This window comes from Coregonus lavaretus (assembly GCF_964263955.1).
Source record: "Coregonus lavaretus genome assembly, chromosome: 15".
NCBI lineage: Eukaryota > Metazoa > Chordata > Actinopteri > Salmoniformes > Salmonidae > Coregonus > Coregonus lavaretus.
In genome coordinates, this window is record NC_140002.1 from 9,324,828 (window position 1) to 9,341,106 (window position 16,279).

At 43.1% G+C, this 16,279-nt stretch overlaps 1 protein-coding gene across 1 annotated transcript in view; it reads right to left on the reverse strand.

Moving 5' to 3' along the window:
• kirrel3a (kirre like nephrin family adhesion molecule 3a) overlaps positions 1 to 16,279 on the reverse strand; it is a gene marked incomplete at both ends in the record, with an annotated part of 240,616 nt that overhangs the window by 78,739 nt on the left and 145,598 nt on the right. The window contains 2 exons of the mRNA XM_084178063.1: positions 6,408 to 6,557; positions 15,935 to 16,084. Coding sequence (XP_084034189.1) covers positions 6,408 to 6,557; positions 15,935 to 16,084 — 300 coding nt within the window. The remainder of the gene's footprint in view (positions 1 to 6,407; positions 6,558 to 15,934; positions 16,085 to 16,279) is intronic.

The window sequence follows — 16,279 nt, forward strand, 5'->3', positions numbered from 1 at the left end:
CGGGGGTGTGGGGGAGGGGGTAATCTCCAGATTCACAGGGAATACATTACATAGTATGGAGAAGCAATACTACAAGCCACAGCTTAATACTACTTGTCAAATATAGAGAAGTGATACTGTATACTGGTTGTTGGGGTGGGATTGGCATTGGGTATGGGGGGTCCGTGAGTGGCTTTTGGCAATTGTTTTGGATTCCTTCATGTCTTACTCATTAGTAGGAAGAAGTTTGGTCCAAATCGGATGTTGGGTACTATATTTATTGAATATGATCTGAATCCTATAAATTAAAATGGCCAATTTGGGTGCAATTAATTTGCTTAATTTATCAAATTATATTTCAACAAAATAATGTTTCAGGAATGCTAATCATATCTGATTTTAACTACAGAAACAATTTCAGAAATCATCTTTCTTGTACTTTTTGAGGTGGAATGACACAGCAGGCACAATGTCAGTATCCTGACAAAGATTAAAAGATAAGGTTAAGATAAGGTTGGTCTCATGTGGAGTGATTTAAACATAGTCTTACAAAATACATAGTCTGTGGCTGCTTGAAAACACAATAATTCCATATTAAGGTGTTGTGCACAACTAAATAACATGTAACAGGTGAATCAGAGCCGGAACTGAGATACTGCGCAACAGCTTCTATCACCAGGCCATCAGACTGTTGAACAGCCATCAGTAGCCGGCTACCTGCCCGGTACTCAGCCCGGCACCTTGAGACTAATGCCCCATGTGTATAGAGTAATTGAACGCTGGTCACCTCATATTGTGTTTGTATACTGTTGTTTATTCATTTTGTATGTATATACTGTATTCTCCACATAGCTCCTCCTAATATATTTAATACTGTACACACCATTTTCTTTTCCAAATGATATACTGTCTATACAGACCACATATTTACATTCTGGATTCTCACAAATACTTGGATTTTTATTTCTTGATTTCTTGTTTAGACTTTTTACATTATTTGTGTATTTGTATTGTATTTGCGAGACATTCTACTGAACTGCTGGAGCTAGTAACATAAGCATTTCGCTGCACCTGTCATAACACCTGTAAATGTGTGTATGTGACCAAGAAACTTTGATTTGATTTGACAGCCAATGAATAAGGCCTTTCATATGAAGTGTGATCAGATCCATTCCCTACAAAGACTGGCTCCTCTATGATATTCAGCTGTCATACACTCCTTATTAAAGTGTAGTAGACAATGAATAAGGCCATTATAACACCATTCATTCCTTATTAAGGTGTTATTTCCTACTTATTAAAGTGTAATAGAAAATGAATAAGACTCTCCATGTGAGGTGTGACCAGATCCTTCCCCACATAGAGCCTGGCTCCTCTCTGAGTGCCGTGGGCTGAGTGGTGCACTGAGACAGACATGCCCCGGCTGGCACGTCATTAGGCAATGATGGACACCTCCCTAGAATCCCGCCATGCTCCGAAACACCCAACAGACATGGCCCAGTGGCCCACAATCCCTCAAACCACCACAGCTCAACAGAGAGGAGAAAAAGAGGAGGAAGCGAGAGGTGGGAGTGTTAACATTCTGCTTGGATGAGCTGCACTTTTCTCCCCACTGTCTAGTGTTCTCAATCCACCGTGACAGTACAAAAGGATGAAAAATGGCAAAGGAGGAGGCAAGCTGAAAATACAAATGATCTCCTAACGGCGTTTCCATTAATTTAATTTACATCTTCATTTATTTTGGTCCTGATGCTGTAATCACTCTAGGGCTCAAGACAAATTAGATGAGCTTTTTTCAGGCTTGTTTATAAGACAGCTCCCATTGGTATCATACCTATTTCAATCCGTTTGGAGAACAAAAGATTGCTCAAAATGAAATTGTCCCACATAGAGGCTGTTGTTAGGTGTTACCTTAATATAAGAAATCATCTTAGAATCATCCGTCTTTTGTATTGGATGAAAACTTCAAGAAAGTGAATAGAGGTGAATGTCAATGACCCCATGCCAATAACACTAACCTGAATGGCCTAATCAATACAAGCTCTAGCTCTCAAATCAATAGATGCTGTATCCCCAGACCACAGGAGGTTGGTGGTACCTTAACTGGGGAGGACAGGCTCGTGGTAATGGCTGGAGCAGAATAAGTGAAATGGTATCAAACACATCAGCAGCCTCCTGTGCCCCAGATGCTTATTGCTTGCAAATTATCCATCAAATACAGAACCAGATCAAGGCAATAAATAATAAACAGAGTGTCCAGTACCAAATAATACAAATACATTATTCAAAATAAACACAATACTTAATTAATTAATGTTTCGTAGCTCAACCAATTCGAGCTAAAATTAGTAATTTTTCTAGCATCAATATATGACTGTAGGCCATATATCAACAGGCTCTACATTGAAAAGTTCCACTTATAGATCATTCTTTAACACACAGAACAACCCAGTGCCCTACCCAATCTAGTGATCGTTTATCTAGCCTGGACCACTGCCGGCTTTGACATTAAATAAGAGGCAGATTGGTAGGATGGGAGGATGTTGAGATGAGGGATACAAATATCAGCTCGCTGTGTAAGAGAAGGCATCAATCACCATAGCAAGGATACTACAGTGACAAAAAAAAACAGCCACTGTGGGGTGGAAGAGTTCGCCAATGTGCAATGGCTCTATGGCTGCAGGCGAGAGGCAGCCTTGTAGATGAGGCGGTGTGTGCTGTTTCTCCTCAGTTTGATTGATATTTTATTGCCGGTACAGAAGGTGATTACCATCAGTAGGCATAAAGGCTAATCCATAACAAAAGTGACAGTAATAACCACTAAGCTGCTGAGGGGAGGGGAAATCATTTTTGCTCCAAAAAGCACTGGTTAATCAGCCCGGAGGTAGCCGGAGGTTCACGGGGACGTATAGAGTCTAGATGTGTGTGTAGACTTTTCAGGGAAGGGTTACCTCAATGTTTTATTTAGCTACTTTCACGGCACATCAAGGTTGATCTGAACTTGTAATTCACTTTCAGCCACAGGGGCAGGTTGTTTTCAAACATGGCGCATGTGAATTGAAGCTTACAGTTCGCTTCTGAGCCAGAGCTAAAGGTATTTTCGTAAGTCTTGCAAGAACACATTAGAAAAATGCTTGGGTATCACAGGGTTAAAAGCGATTGACCGAGTTAGCATGCAATGAAGTAAGGTCATTCAAGGACGGTAAGAAAGGTAATCTGTTAGCTGTGGTAGAGCTAATGTAGGCCACAGTTTGTCCAAAGCATTAAACCTTTTTGCAGAGTTATTCAACAGCCACTTTGGAAAAACTCAAAGATGTGCTCTGTTAAATTTATTCAACTGACAAATCACACACATCAATTAGAGTAAATAACTACACAAATATGATGGATAATTATAGCATTTCCAAATATTGCCCATGTGAGATTTTTCCGCATCCCTCAATATAATGTAGATAGCTGCAATGGTTTATAGGAATTGCAGTAAACAACACGTTAAAAGAAACTGAGCAGACACTTGCACTCCAGGTCATAATACAGAGGCTGTACAAAAACGTATTTCAATCATTATCTTGTGTTATCGAAAGGCCGGTTAAGATCTAGCAGCTGATATTAGGAGAGCCGACATGAGACAAAACTAGACCGTTTTAGAATTTTGTGTTGTAGAACAACTGACTAACAACTGGGCATTCAGATCAAAATTATGATCAGTTTCCATGGTGACACTTTATACTTTTCAATGACGTGTTGAAACTTTGTAACAAGTTGTACTTTTTGTAGCAAGTTGTTGTAGCAATCGAGTGACATGAAATACATGCAGCCACTGGCACACCAAAGACAGGTCATACATACTCTGCGACTTTACAGAGACATATCAGCAAGCTAGCAAGCAGCTTGGCAAACACAGAACGTCAGAGCACTGTTCTCTGGTTGGCCAAACTGACCAGTCTCATCTCAAGTCTTTTGCTAAGATTTGAATTGTTGAATCTTGGAAACTCTAGCAGCCGACACGAGATGTTCTAAAACTAGACTGTTCAGATTAAGCAAACTAATTATCTAAAACTCCATGAAACCATCTCGTCTCAGCTATTAGATATGGACCTAGCCTAACACATTTTGGAAAATGTTGTTCATTGGGCCTAACACATTTTGCAGGGCACATTTCACGTATCATGCTCAGAAAGCATCTTTGTCAACAGAAGACATCAACTGATTGAGGCAACTCTCCTGCCATGTTGTTGCTCTATTGGCAGTCATGCATGTCTGAGATTAATACCTGCGGTTATCTCCAAAGCCCATTTAAAGCAGCCCTGACCTCTGCTAGTGCCGTGCTATCCCCCTTTAGCCCGGTGAAAGCCGGCGGTGGCTCCCCTGCATGGCTGGGGGGGATTTCTAGGGATCTAATTAGCCTCAAGGGCCCCTTTGGATCTTGTACCTGCACTATCTCATGCCTTATTCAACAGAGCCGCCGCCCCAAGGCCACTTGGATTACCCTGCCACTCTCAGATGGGGTTCAAAGTTCAAATGTCCCAGGTGGAGGGCATTTTCATCCCAGCAAAATTGTGTGGAGTCGGTGTTAATGACAGGCCCTGGGTTTATCTGTAGTTCAGGCCCAGGCAGGATGCAGTGTGTTGGGATATTATTGTATGTCGGCAAATATAATGCTTTCCTTATGAGGGAGGAAAGTAAGGTCAGGCTATTACGGAAATGGCACTGCCTTGTCTAATGCAGCAGCTACAACTTGTGTAATGGATTACCTATGGGGTGCATGAACACTGAACAATTTTGCACTTTTGGGACGTTGTGTTGGGAGGGTATTGCAATGTATAAACATAAATATTTCAACTATGGAAGCTATGTTCAACGAACAGGGTCCAAAGAGGAATCCCAAAGTATGTCTAGCACCGATCCTCAACATCACACAAAGCAACAAATCTGCAGTCCCAAAAAAACAAAACAATCCCTGACATAAACAGATGCTTGTGAGGAGGAGCCAGTCGGTGTATTGGCAGGCATCCACTCTGGTTATGAGAGCACAACAAGGCCAGGCTGTCAGGCGTTGGAGTGAGGGCGGTGGTTTGCTGCCGCTGAGTCTCCAACCGTCTCCACCTAGGGGAAGTGACATGTGGGGATTGACCGTGACAGCATCCATACATTCATTACCTCACTCACCGGTCCCACTGGTGGCTTTTTTCCAAATCGATGCCGATTTGTCTGGGATTAAGTGTCAGGCTAATGGCTAGGCCCTGGGGAGGAGGATGATTTGTCCCCCACACACACAATAAAAATATGGTGCCCTTATCTATAATTCATAATTTTAATGGAGCCGAATCGCCAACATCTTAACTCTCCCCTCTCCCCGCATTTGACCGGCCGCTTCATCCTCCCCACTAAGTAACCAACTTTAAATTAGTGGGAAAAAATTCATCCACTAAGGGAGGGAATAATGAACTAATACCTCTGGAATATATCATGCTTTAAACAAGGGAGGATGAATCGATAATGCTAATTTCGGTGTTCCTTCCTTGCCTCTGCCCAAGGCCCCAAAGGGTTTGCATCGGAGGGTTCCATCGATCCCAGCCCAAATGATGGCTGATGGAAAACAGATTGGGGGGATTTGGCATCACCTAATTAAGCCTGATTTGAGGATGCATCCATGATTGATCTCTAGCCGATTCATATTCCGTTCCCTCCGCCTTTCAAATGATTACTGAGCTATTTCAATATTACAGTATTTTCTTCCCTCCATCCCTTCCTCTCGCTCACTTTAAGTGTGCATTCGAAATGGTACTCTATTCCCTATATAGTGCACATTTAACCAGGCACCATTAAGATTAAGATTAAGATCACTTTATTGGTCAATTGTACACCAAGTCCAACCGAAATTTGACTTCCACTTTTAACCCAACCCCTCCGAAAGACACACATACATGTTTTTGGAGAGGTGCGGGGGGCTGCCCCACTGGGCGCCGTTGCTGTAGGGGGTTAAGTGCCTTGCTCAAGGGTACAACGGCAGTTAATGGCATCTAGGATTTGATACCAGCATTTCTCCGGTTGCCAGCTCACTTCCCGCCATATTTTTCCCGTTGGATCCTGGATTCGAACTGGCTGCTGGCTCGCCTCTCTAACCGCTAGGCTACCTGTCGCCCTGGTCAAGGGGCTCTGGTCAAAAGTAGTGCACTATATAGGGAATAGGTGCCATTTGGGAAGTAGCCTAAGTCCTCTAAAATGTCAACTCCTCAGGTTCCTCAGATCTACTACTTTTCCTACCTGCCGTTTTGCAAGTTTAATGTGTTATGTGGCCTTGAACAGGAAGTTCTCTCAACACTCACTCACTCTGATACGCCTTCCCATTTACCTGGACCTTGCAGACATACACAATGATTTAGTGATCTTGAATGTAACCTAATAGTATTGTAGCTGATCCTTACCGAGCACAGTTAGTCGGGCGGGGCGTGTTCTGATAGCTGCCTGGATGGCCTGGCATTCGAAGAAGGCGTCATCCTGCATTTCGGTTCTCTGAATCAAGAGGTGGTATTCACCCTTGCTGTGGTCTCCCACGATGTCATAGCGTGGGTAGCCTGGAACACAAGAACACACATTGTTACTCCCGCACACACACACACACACACACACACACACACAAAGACCCCTTCATTATGTATGTCCACACGCTAGGTTTTCCAATTATACAGGGCTATGGATTGCAATGCCCTCTAGTTTAAAGAAACACAATTAAAGCAACAATTGTTTTTTCAGATGTGAGATTGTTATTCCTTTCATGAGAACACGCAGAATTATAATGGAGAACATAAACACGCGCACGCACACACGCACACACAAACACACACTATTGTTGCTTTCCACTCCTTATAAGATTATACATGTTTAGCGTGGTAAAAGATGCACGTACAGTAGCTAATTACTTTCTCTGCCCATATACAGTTAGCCTTGGAGGAGGAGAGAAGAACAGTGGACTTTCTTTTTTTTCCTTTCTCAAATAAAAAAATGTATCTGGCCTCCCGCACATAAATTGAGCAGCTGTCAGCAGTCGAGGGGATTCAATTCTCCCATTGCCAATTGTGTCGAGTCCAGTGCCTGCCGAAATAGCTACTATAACACAGTTGAAAAACAAATGAGCGAAATTTAATATCTAATAGACCATTTTATTAGGAAATAATATCACCCTAAACAGATCGGATATTGTTTTTAGAACACAAACATTTTGTATCAGATCCACTGAATTGAAAACAATATCAAAATTAAAAGTTCTAATCAAATTGTATTCGTCACATGCGCCGAATACAACAGGTGTAGACCTTACAGTGAAAGGCTTACATACAAGCCCTTAACCATTAATGCAGTTTTAAGAAAAATAAGTGTTAAGGAAAAATAGATAACAAAAAATAGAGCAGCAGTAAAATAACAGTAGCGAGGCTATATACAGGGGGTACCGGTACAGAGTCAACGTGCGGGGGCACAGGTTAGTAGAGGTATTTGAGCTAATATGTACATGTAGGTAGAGTTAAAGTGACTATGCATAGATAATAAACAGAGAATAGCAGCAGCGTAAAAGAGGGGGGGGAAATGCAAATAGTCCGGGTAGCCATTTGATTAGCTGTTCAGGAGTCTTATGGCTTGAGGGTAGAAGCTGTTAAGAAGCCTGTTGGACCTAAACTTGGCGCTCCGGTACCGCTTGCCATGTGGTAGCAGAGAGAACAGTCAATGACTAGGGTGGCTGGAGTCTTTGACAATTTTTAGGGCCTTCCTCTGACACCGAGTAGTATAGAGGTCCTGGATGGCAGGAAGCTTGGCCCCAGTGATGTACTGGGCCGTACACACTACCCTCTGTAGTGCCTTGCGGTCGGAGGCCGAGCAGTTGCCATACCAGGCAGTGATGCAACCAGTCAGGATGCTCTCGATGGTGCACCTGTAGAACTTTTTGAGGATCTGAGGACCCATGCCAAATCTTTTCAGTCTCCTGAGGGGGAATAGGCCTTGTGGTGCCTTCTTCACGACTTTCTTGGTGTGTTTGGACCATGATAGTTTGTTGGTGATGTGGACACCAATGAACTTGAAGCTCTCAACCTGCTCCACTACAGCCCTGTCGATGAGAATGGGGGCGTGCTCGGTCCTCTTTTTCCTGTAGTGCACAATCATCTCCTTTGTCTTGATCACGTTGAAGGAGAGGTTGTTATCCTGGCACCACACAGCCAGGTCTCTGACCTCCTCCCTATAGGCTTTCTCATCGTTGTCGGTGATCAGGCCTAACACTGTTGTGTCGTTGGCAAACTTAATGATGGTGTTGGAGTCGTGCCTGGCCATGCAGTCATGGGTGAACAGGGAGTACAGGAGGGGACTGAGCTCGCACCCCTGAGGGGCCCCCGTGTTGAGTATCAGCATGGCAGATGTGTTGTTACCTACCCTTACCACCTGGGGGCGGCCCGTCAGGAAGTCCAGGATCCAGTTGCAGAAGGAGGTGTTTAGTCCCAGGGTCCTTAGCTTAGTGATGAGCTATGAGGGCACTATGGTGTTGAACGCTGAGCTGTAGTCAATGAATAGCATTCTCACATAGGTGTTCCTTTTGTACAGGTGGGAAAGGGCAGTGTGGAGTGCAATAGAGATTGCATCATCTGTGGATCTGTTGGGGCGGTATGCAAATTGGAGTGGGTCTAGGGTATCTGGGATAATGGTGTTGATGTGAGCCATGACCAGCCTTTCAAAGCACTTCATGGCTACAGACATGAGTGTAATTTAGGCAGGTTACCTTAGTGTTCTTGGGCACAGGGACTATGGTGGTCTGCTTGAAACATGTTGGTATTACAGACTCAGTCAGGCACATGTTGAAAATATCAGTGAATAAACTTGCCAGTTGGTCAGCGCATGGTCGGAGTACACGTCCTGGTAATCCGTCTGGCCCTGCGGCCTTGTGAATGTTGACCTGTTTAAAGGTCTTACTCACATCGGCTACGGAGAGCGTGATCACACAGTCATCCGGAACAGCTGATGCTCTCATGCATGCTTCAGTGTTGCTTGCCTCGAAGCGAGCATAGAAGTAATTTAGCTCATCTGGTAGGCTTGTGTCACTGGGCAGCTCGCGTGCTTCCCTTTGTAGTCTGTAATACTTTGCAAGCCCTGCCACATCCGACGAGCGTCGGAGCCGGTGTAGTACGATTCAATCTTAGTCTTGTATTGACACTTTGCCTGTTTGATGGTTCGTCTGAGGGCATAGCGGGATATCTTATAAGCGTCCGGGTTAGAGTCCCGCTCCTTGAAAGTGGCAGCTCTACCCTTCAGCTCAGTGCGGATGTTGCCTGTAATCCATGGCTTCTGGTTGGGGTATGTACCTACGGTCGCTGTGGGTATGAGGTCATCGATGCACTTATTGATGAAGCCAGTGACTGATGTGGTGTACTCCTCAATGCCATTGGAAGAATCCCAGAACATATTCCAGTCTGTGCTAGCAAAACAGTCCTGTAGCTTAGCATCTGTGTCATCTGACCACTTCTTTATTGACCAGTGGTGAGCAGCGTTCAACCCAAATGGGCAAAGTAAATAGCATATGGCCTCTTTTAGCCTGTAATGAGTCTGTAGTCTATATTTATGATGTTGTGGGGATTCCTATTGTTATGTATGGCCGTGTTACATAACAAAAATAACACAATGTTAGAGGTGATACACTAACTGCAATTATTATTTATTTATATGGGAATTCTGTGTGTTGATACTCAGGTGATGGATTCAAACGATTGAACCGCAAACAGGAGTTTCCGTTTCGAAAGAACAAATCCACAAAACTGACAAGGCTCATTTGAGCTGTCAAAGGAGGGCTGATGGATGAAGAACAGAAACAACAGAGAGGTAAAACATCAGCAGGTATAGAAAGAAAATGTAGAAAGCTCTCTCAGAAAACACAACAAAAACAACACCTTTGAAAGTCAAGCTGCAAGATTTTATTTTCCAGGACTGATACATGGCTAGGTTTTGACTGAGGAGGGAAACAAATTCACGGTCTGGTGAATGAAGGGAAGGAGGGAGGAGTATACTGAGAGGCTTTAAGAGGTCAGGAGACTGAACTGGGCAGGTGGGGGGAGGGGGGGGGGGGGGAGCAGCGTTCAACCCGAATGGGCAAAGTAAATAACATTAATGGCCATTGATTTTCTCAAAAATACTGCTGTTTATTCTACTGCCAAGGGATCAATGACAAACCTAAATCATCATAGAAGCATTTTACTGAGCCATAGTGTAGGGGAGACTTAAGTACTGAGCCATAGTGTAGGGGAGTCTTAAGTGAGCTGACTAGGAGAGACTAACTCCCACACCACTGCTGATACAAACAGCATAATATGCCAGACGCCTACGTACAGGCCCTAGTAGGCTTACTGTATACACATAGACTTATGCATTCATGTACTATATGTCTTGCATTTGACCAGAGAATTAGTATATCATTGCCTATTTCATGGTTAATGGCATTAATGATTTTGTAGGTTAATGCTGGTTGGTCATTCTCAATACATTCACTAAGGGGACTTGAACATTGTGCCAACCTCTGTTAATAAGATGCATAACAACATTAAACCACATTTTGAAGAAGTTTTTCCTCATAGGAAATTGATTAAATGCAAGAAACGGTCATTTTACTTGACCCTCTCACGAAGCATGTGGGTTACACTTTACATTAAGGTACAAAACCTTTCTAAACCCTACCTCATCCCCTCATCCTATATATACAGTATATATATAATATATATACAGTACATGACCAAAAGTATGTGGACACCTGCTCTTCCAACATCTCATTCCAAAATCATTGGCATTAATATGGAGTTGGTCCCCCCTTTGCTGCTATAACAGCCTCCACTCTTCTGGGAAGGCTTTCCACTAGTTGTTGGAACATTGTTGCAGGGACTTGCTTCCATTCAGCCACAAGAGCATTAGTGAGGTTGGGCGATTAGGGGTGGCTCGCAGTCGGCGCTAGAATTCATCCCAAAGGTGTTCAATGGGGTTGAGGTCAGGGCTCTGTGTAGGCCAGTCAGGTTCTTCCACACCAATCTCAACAAACTATTTATGTATGGACTTCGCTTTGTGCACGGGGGCATTGTCATGCTGAAACAGGAAAGGGCCTTCCTCAAACTGGGGCAGGTAGCGTTCTCCTGGTATCCGCCAAACCAGATTCGTCCGTCGGACTGCCAGAAGGTGAGGCGTAATTCATCACTCCAGAGAACGCGTTTCCACTGCTCCAGAGTCCAATGGCGGCGAGCTTTACACCACTCCAGCCGATGCTTGGCATTGCGCATGGTGATCTTAGGCTTGTGTGCGGCTGCTCGGCCATGGAAACCCATTTCATGAAGCTCCCGACGAACAGTTCTTGTGCTGACTTTGCTTCCAGAGGCAGTTTGGAACTCTGTAGTGAGTGTTGCAACCGAGGACAGAAATGTTTATGCACTATGCGCTTCAGCACTCGGCGGTCTCGTTCTGTGAGCTTGTGTGGCCTACGGCTGAGCCATTGCTGCTCCTAGACGTTTCCACTTCACAATAACAGCACTTACAGTTGACCGGGGCAGCTCTAGCAGGGCATAAATTTGATGAACTGACTTGTTGGAAAGTTGGCATCCTATGACAGTGCCACGTTGAAAGTCACTGAGCTCTTCAGTAAGACCATTCTACTGCCAATGTTTGGCTATGGAGATTGCATGGTTGTGTGTTCGATTTTATACACCTGTCAGCAACGGGTGTGGCTGAAATACCCGAATCCACAAATTTGAAGGGGTGTCCACATACTTTTGTATATACAGTATAATGTATATATAGCTCATCCTAAATAACTACTGCTGTACATACCTTTTTCCTACTTATACATGTATATTGTCCACACTGTCTTTACACACCACGTATTTATAAACTGGACTCGTTCTAATATTTCTTAATCTCTTGTTTCTTCTTCTTTTTGTCCTTTTCTTTTTTCCTTGGGATTATTCGTGTATTAGTATTGTACTGTTAGACATTTACTGAACTGCTGGAGCTAGGAACAAAAGCATTTTGCTGCACCTGCTTTAACATCTTCTGATCTGTGTACGCGACAAATAACCTTTGATTTGATGTGACTTTGTAGTCATTTATATTTCTGTGAGGGGATTTGATTCTTCTATGAATACTAATATACTGTACATAAGATCCCTGAGGAAACCAATTTTTCCCCTCGTGGTGTTGGAGAGAGAGAGAGGAGACACAGAATAAATTCAATCCCGGAAAACCATTAAGACCTGAGATCAAGTGTCAGACAAAACGACCCCAAGCAAAGTGGGAATGAATAGCTGACGACAAAAGCATGTGAATTAAGGCAAACAATGTATAATAGCCCCAGGTATAACCTCTATAAAGGCGATGGATCCATTAAGATTAGTCAGTCTCGACTTAGATCAATGCCGGGGCTTTGAGAGGAGAGGGTTCGGGCGGACAATGATGTATTTCAGTATGGAGGAGAGCGGGCACCTAACTGACACATCAATGGGAGGAAACGGAAATGACCACTGTCTGACTGCGTCCCAAATGGCACCCTATTCCCTAAATAGTGAATTCGTTTTGACCAGAGCCCTATTGGCCCTGGTCAAACGTAGTGCACTATAAAGGAAATAGGGTGCTATTTAGGACACACCCTGAGTAGGGCCAGATCAAAGGGAACACAGGAGAGAAGGTGAAGGCCACATGCAAAGCAAGCACTCCCTTGCTCCAATTAAAAAAGTAGAAAAAGGAAGAGTCCAATTCACACGGGGAGAGCAAGCAAGAGGCTAGGGTGCTGTCGATGCCATTGACAGTCAAATCCCTCCCGCAGCTTTTTTCGAAAACTGTTTCATTGCTCTGCATTATCATTTAACAATCAAATTTTCCCTCATTGACTTTGGCCTTTGATTTACCACACCTCTTCATGGCCATAATCTGTCCTACTAATTATGTTTAGCTTTAAGTGCCATTATCCTTTAGTGTTCAAGCCATTCTTTTAGCTCCTGATGATAGTTATGATAGCCAATAGGACAATAGTGCGGTGTCAGTATGTAGCCTTGCTGCCTCCTTCTCATAGCTGTTGTGTTGACTAAGAGGTCTAATTTCCCTGTCGTCTCTAAAAGCAAACACTTTCCACAGTTCACACGGCTGGGAGAGAGCCTTTCCAGTTCACACTAGACCCCCCTATCATTGATCCGCCATAAAGAAGTGGCATTTATCCCCATGGCAGGCACACACACACAGACAGACAGCTGTTCTCTCTTTTCTCTCTCTCTCTCTCTCTCTCTCTCTCTCTCTCTCTCTCTCTCTCTCTCTCTCTCTAGCTCTCTCTTTCTCTTCTCTGAGCTGATAGTGATTTTTGGTTAAGCACCGGGAGGCCCCTGGGACCCGGTCATTACAGTGCACTTCAGTGACACAGGTGATGGGTCCCAGGATGCTACTAAAAGGACCTGAAGTGGGATTGTTTGGACATAATGGGAAAGGATTGTTCTCCCAGGCCCAATTATGGAAACGCCGTCCATGACGAAATAAAACAGGGGACTGAGGCAAAAGCAGACAATGTCTTCAGGGGAAGACAATGTAACAGATTGGCATGGCAAGATTTGTAGAAGAAGAAAACAAATCTGATGACATGGTACGCAAACTGTAGTCCATTGCCATATTGTAACCCCAGGTACATTTTCTGTACTCTCTAATGATGTTATTCAACATTTTATTCAAATTGTTTATCCAGTCAAGTGTGCCGTGTGCCACGTCTCCTCAAAGACATTGATTGGGTAAAATAGTTTGTAAGGTGGGTTATTGATGCTGATTTATCCAGTATTTGACTCTACCTATCCAAACAACACGCCATACAACACTGATTGTGGGAAATAATTTCCTCTGGCAGCCATCAGAGCGACGGTACAGTCTTCAAAACAGCCCGAGGAAAGATTGGGGCAGCAGACACTGACGCTTTGGAAATGAGCAAAACGCAATTTAACCATCTGGCGGAGCAGCAGATGCTGCCATAAATTGCTGCAACTTTCAAATTTTGATTTTCTTTAACCCAGATGCAGTTTGGAGTGCCGGTGTGTAGGGTTAGTTGAGCTTACTATATTCTGGGAGATTAAGAAACTGCTTTTCTGCCTGTAGTGTTAATTTTCAAATACCTCTCACTCGACAACTGCAGTGTCGTAAGATGGCTAATGCAGAGGAGTAGGAGAATTGTGGAAACAACAAAGAAAATAATTATGGTAGTAACGTGATGGTACTCAAGCAGTAATCGACACACATTGAAAATGGCATAACAGCCGAACCATTTGTTTTTGCTCGTTGCCTCTAAATGAATAAAATAGCATAAAATAACTTTGAGAATACATTTTGAGTGTGGATCCTACAGATGAAACTCGTGTAATATTGGCCATTTACCATATCACTTGCACTTATGACAATTTTACGTTTGTGATTGGGCCCAATCTCCAATGTCTGCAAAAATCATGTAAACCCCCTAATTTGTCTTTGCTTAATAATTCAGAAGAGGGTTCTGGTTAAGCCGCACCATGAAATACATTTGAAACACTTGTGAGAGTTTGGAAAAACAGCAATTACACAATCAGTGTTTGTGACTCCTGTGCCACGTGAAGTGGCTCTTTGAATTAATGATCAAACTCTAATTAAATACTCCATTGCTCCGTTGCATCGCTCTGACATTTGTCCTGATGTGACGAGTGACAGCTACCTTTTTGATGAAGAGAGCGCGCATGGATCTTTTTCAATAATTTTTTAGACTTACATTGCACTTTGCACATTATAAACCTTTAAAAACATGACAACAAAAGAGAGGTGAGAGGACAGTGTGATGTCACTTCCTGGCTTCTTATATTTCTTATTTTCTTATTTTTTATGTGCAAACGTACAATATCCATCACTAAATAGTGAACAAAAAGGTCAAATAAATGTTTTTATTTATTTGTATGTGCAGAGAGGAAGCGGAAGAGAGAGGCCCAACTCGGCGGAACATGTGTCTCCCTCCAGCAGGTGGTGTTATTTCGTTGTTTCACCCACCAAGCAAGGAGTTTTGGTATGGAGGTCAATGAGAGTGTCAAATTTGGTCAACAAAAAAATGAATGGCTTACAGGTTCATTTTTCATTAGGTTATAATAATCCATGCCTTCTGGGAATGTTATAAAGTCCAAAAGTTATGGGTGGAGTTAGAAATAGAGGCTGTCAGAAGTATTACAATGCAAATTAACTTCTAATCCGTCTGTCTGCATTTTTCAACACATATATAAATATGCAGTGAGATGGCTTGGACGATACTTTTCTCGTCAATCATTTTGAAAAAACAGATCAGAGGCAGTAGGGATGACCAGGGATGTTCTCTTGATAAGTGTGTGAATTAGTCAATTTTCCTGTCCTGCTAAGCATTGAAAATGTAACAAGTACTTTTGGGTGTCAGGGAACAAGAATGGAGTAAAAAGTACATCGTTTTCTTTAGGAAGTTATGTGACCAATAAAATTTGATTTGATTTGATTTGAATGTAGTGATGTAAAAGTAGTGAAAAATATAAATAGTAAAATAAAATACAGATACCCCAGAAAACTACTTAAGTAGTACTTTCAAGTGTTTTTACTTAAGTACCAGGATAGATAATAAACAGAGTAGCAGCAGCGTATGTGAAGAGTGTGAAAGAGTGTGAAAGTGTGTCTATGTGTGAGTGTGTGTGTGTGTGTGTGTGTGTGTGTGTGGCGTCAATATGCATGTGTGTGTGTGTGTGTGTGTGTGTGTGTGTGTGTATGTGTGTGTGTGTTGGAGTGTCAGTGTAGTATGTATGAGTGTGTGGGTAGAGTCCAGTGAGTGTGCATAGAGCCAGTGCAAGAGATATAGATATAAAGGGTTTCCGAAAGCTTCATGAATGCTACATTATCACCATTCTAAGTAAAGTTATACCAGAATAAGAAGAATTCCTACCTGAGAGGTCCCTGTTGACTCCCAGGGCCATGCCGTCTCGGAGCCAGAGCACCATGCCGTGGTACCCAGGGATGGAGCAGGGCAGGGTCACTGGCTGACCCGCCACCACCACCAGGTCTGTGGGCTGCTGGGTAAACACCGCACTGGCCCCTGAAACAGAGAAAAAGGGTATAATGTAAAAATAGTCAAACTTCTGATAAACAGCTTCCATATCATTTGATTTTGTACATTCACATTTAGTGATATATGCCATTAACCCATAAGAGTCTAAGTCCTGTCTACTAAGCTATATGGAATTGTTTTAAGAAGGTCATACCAAGGATCATTTTGCTATTTGATTTAGAA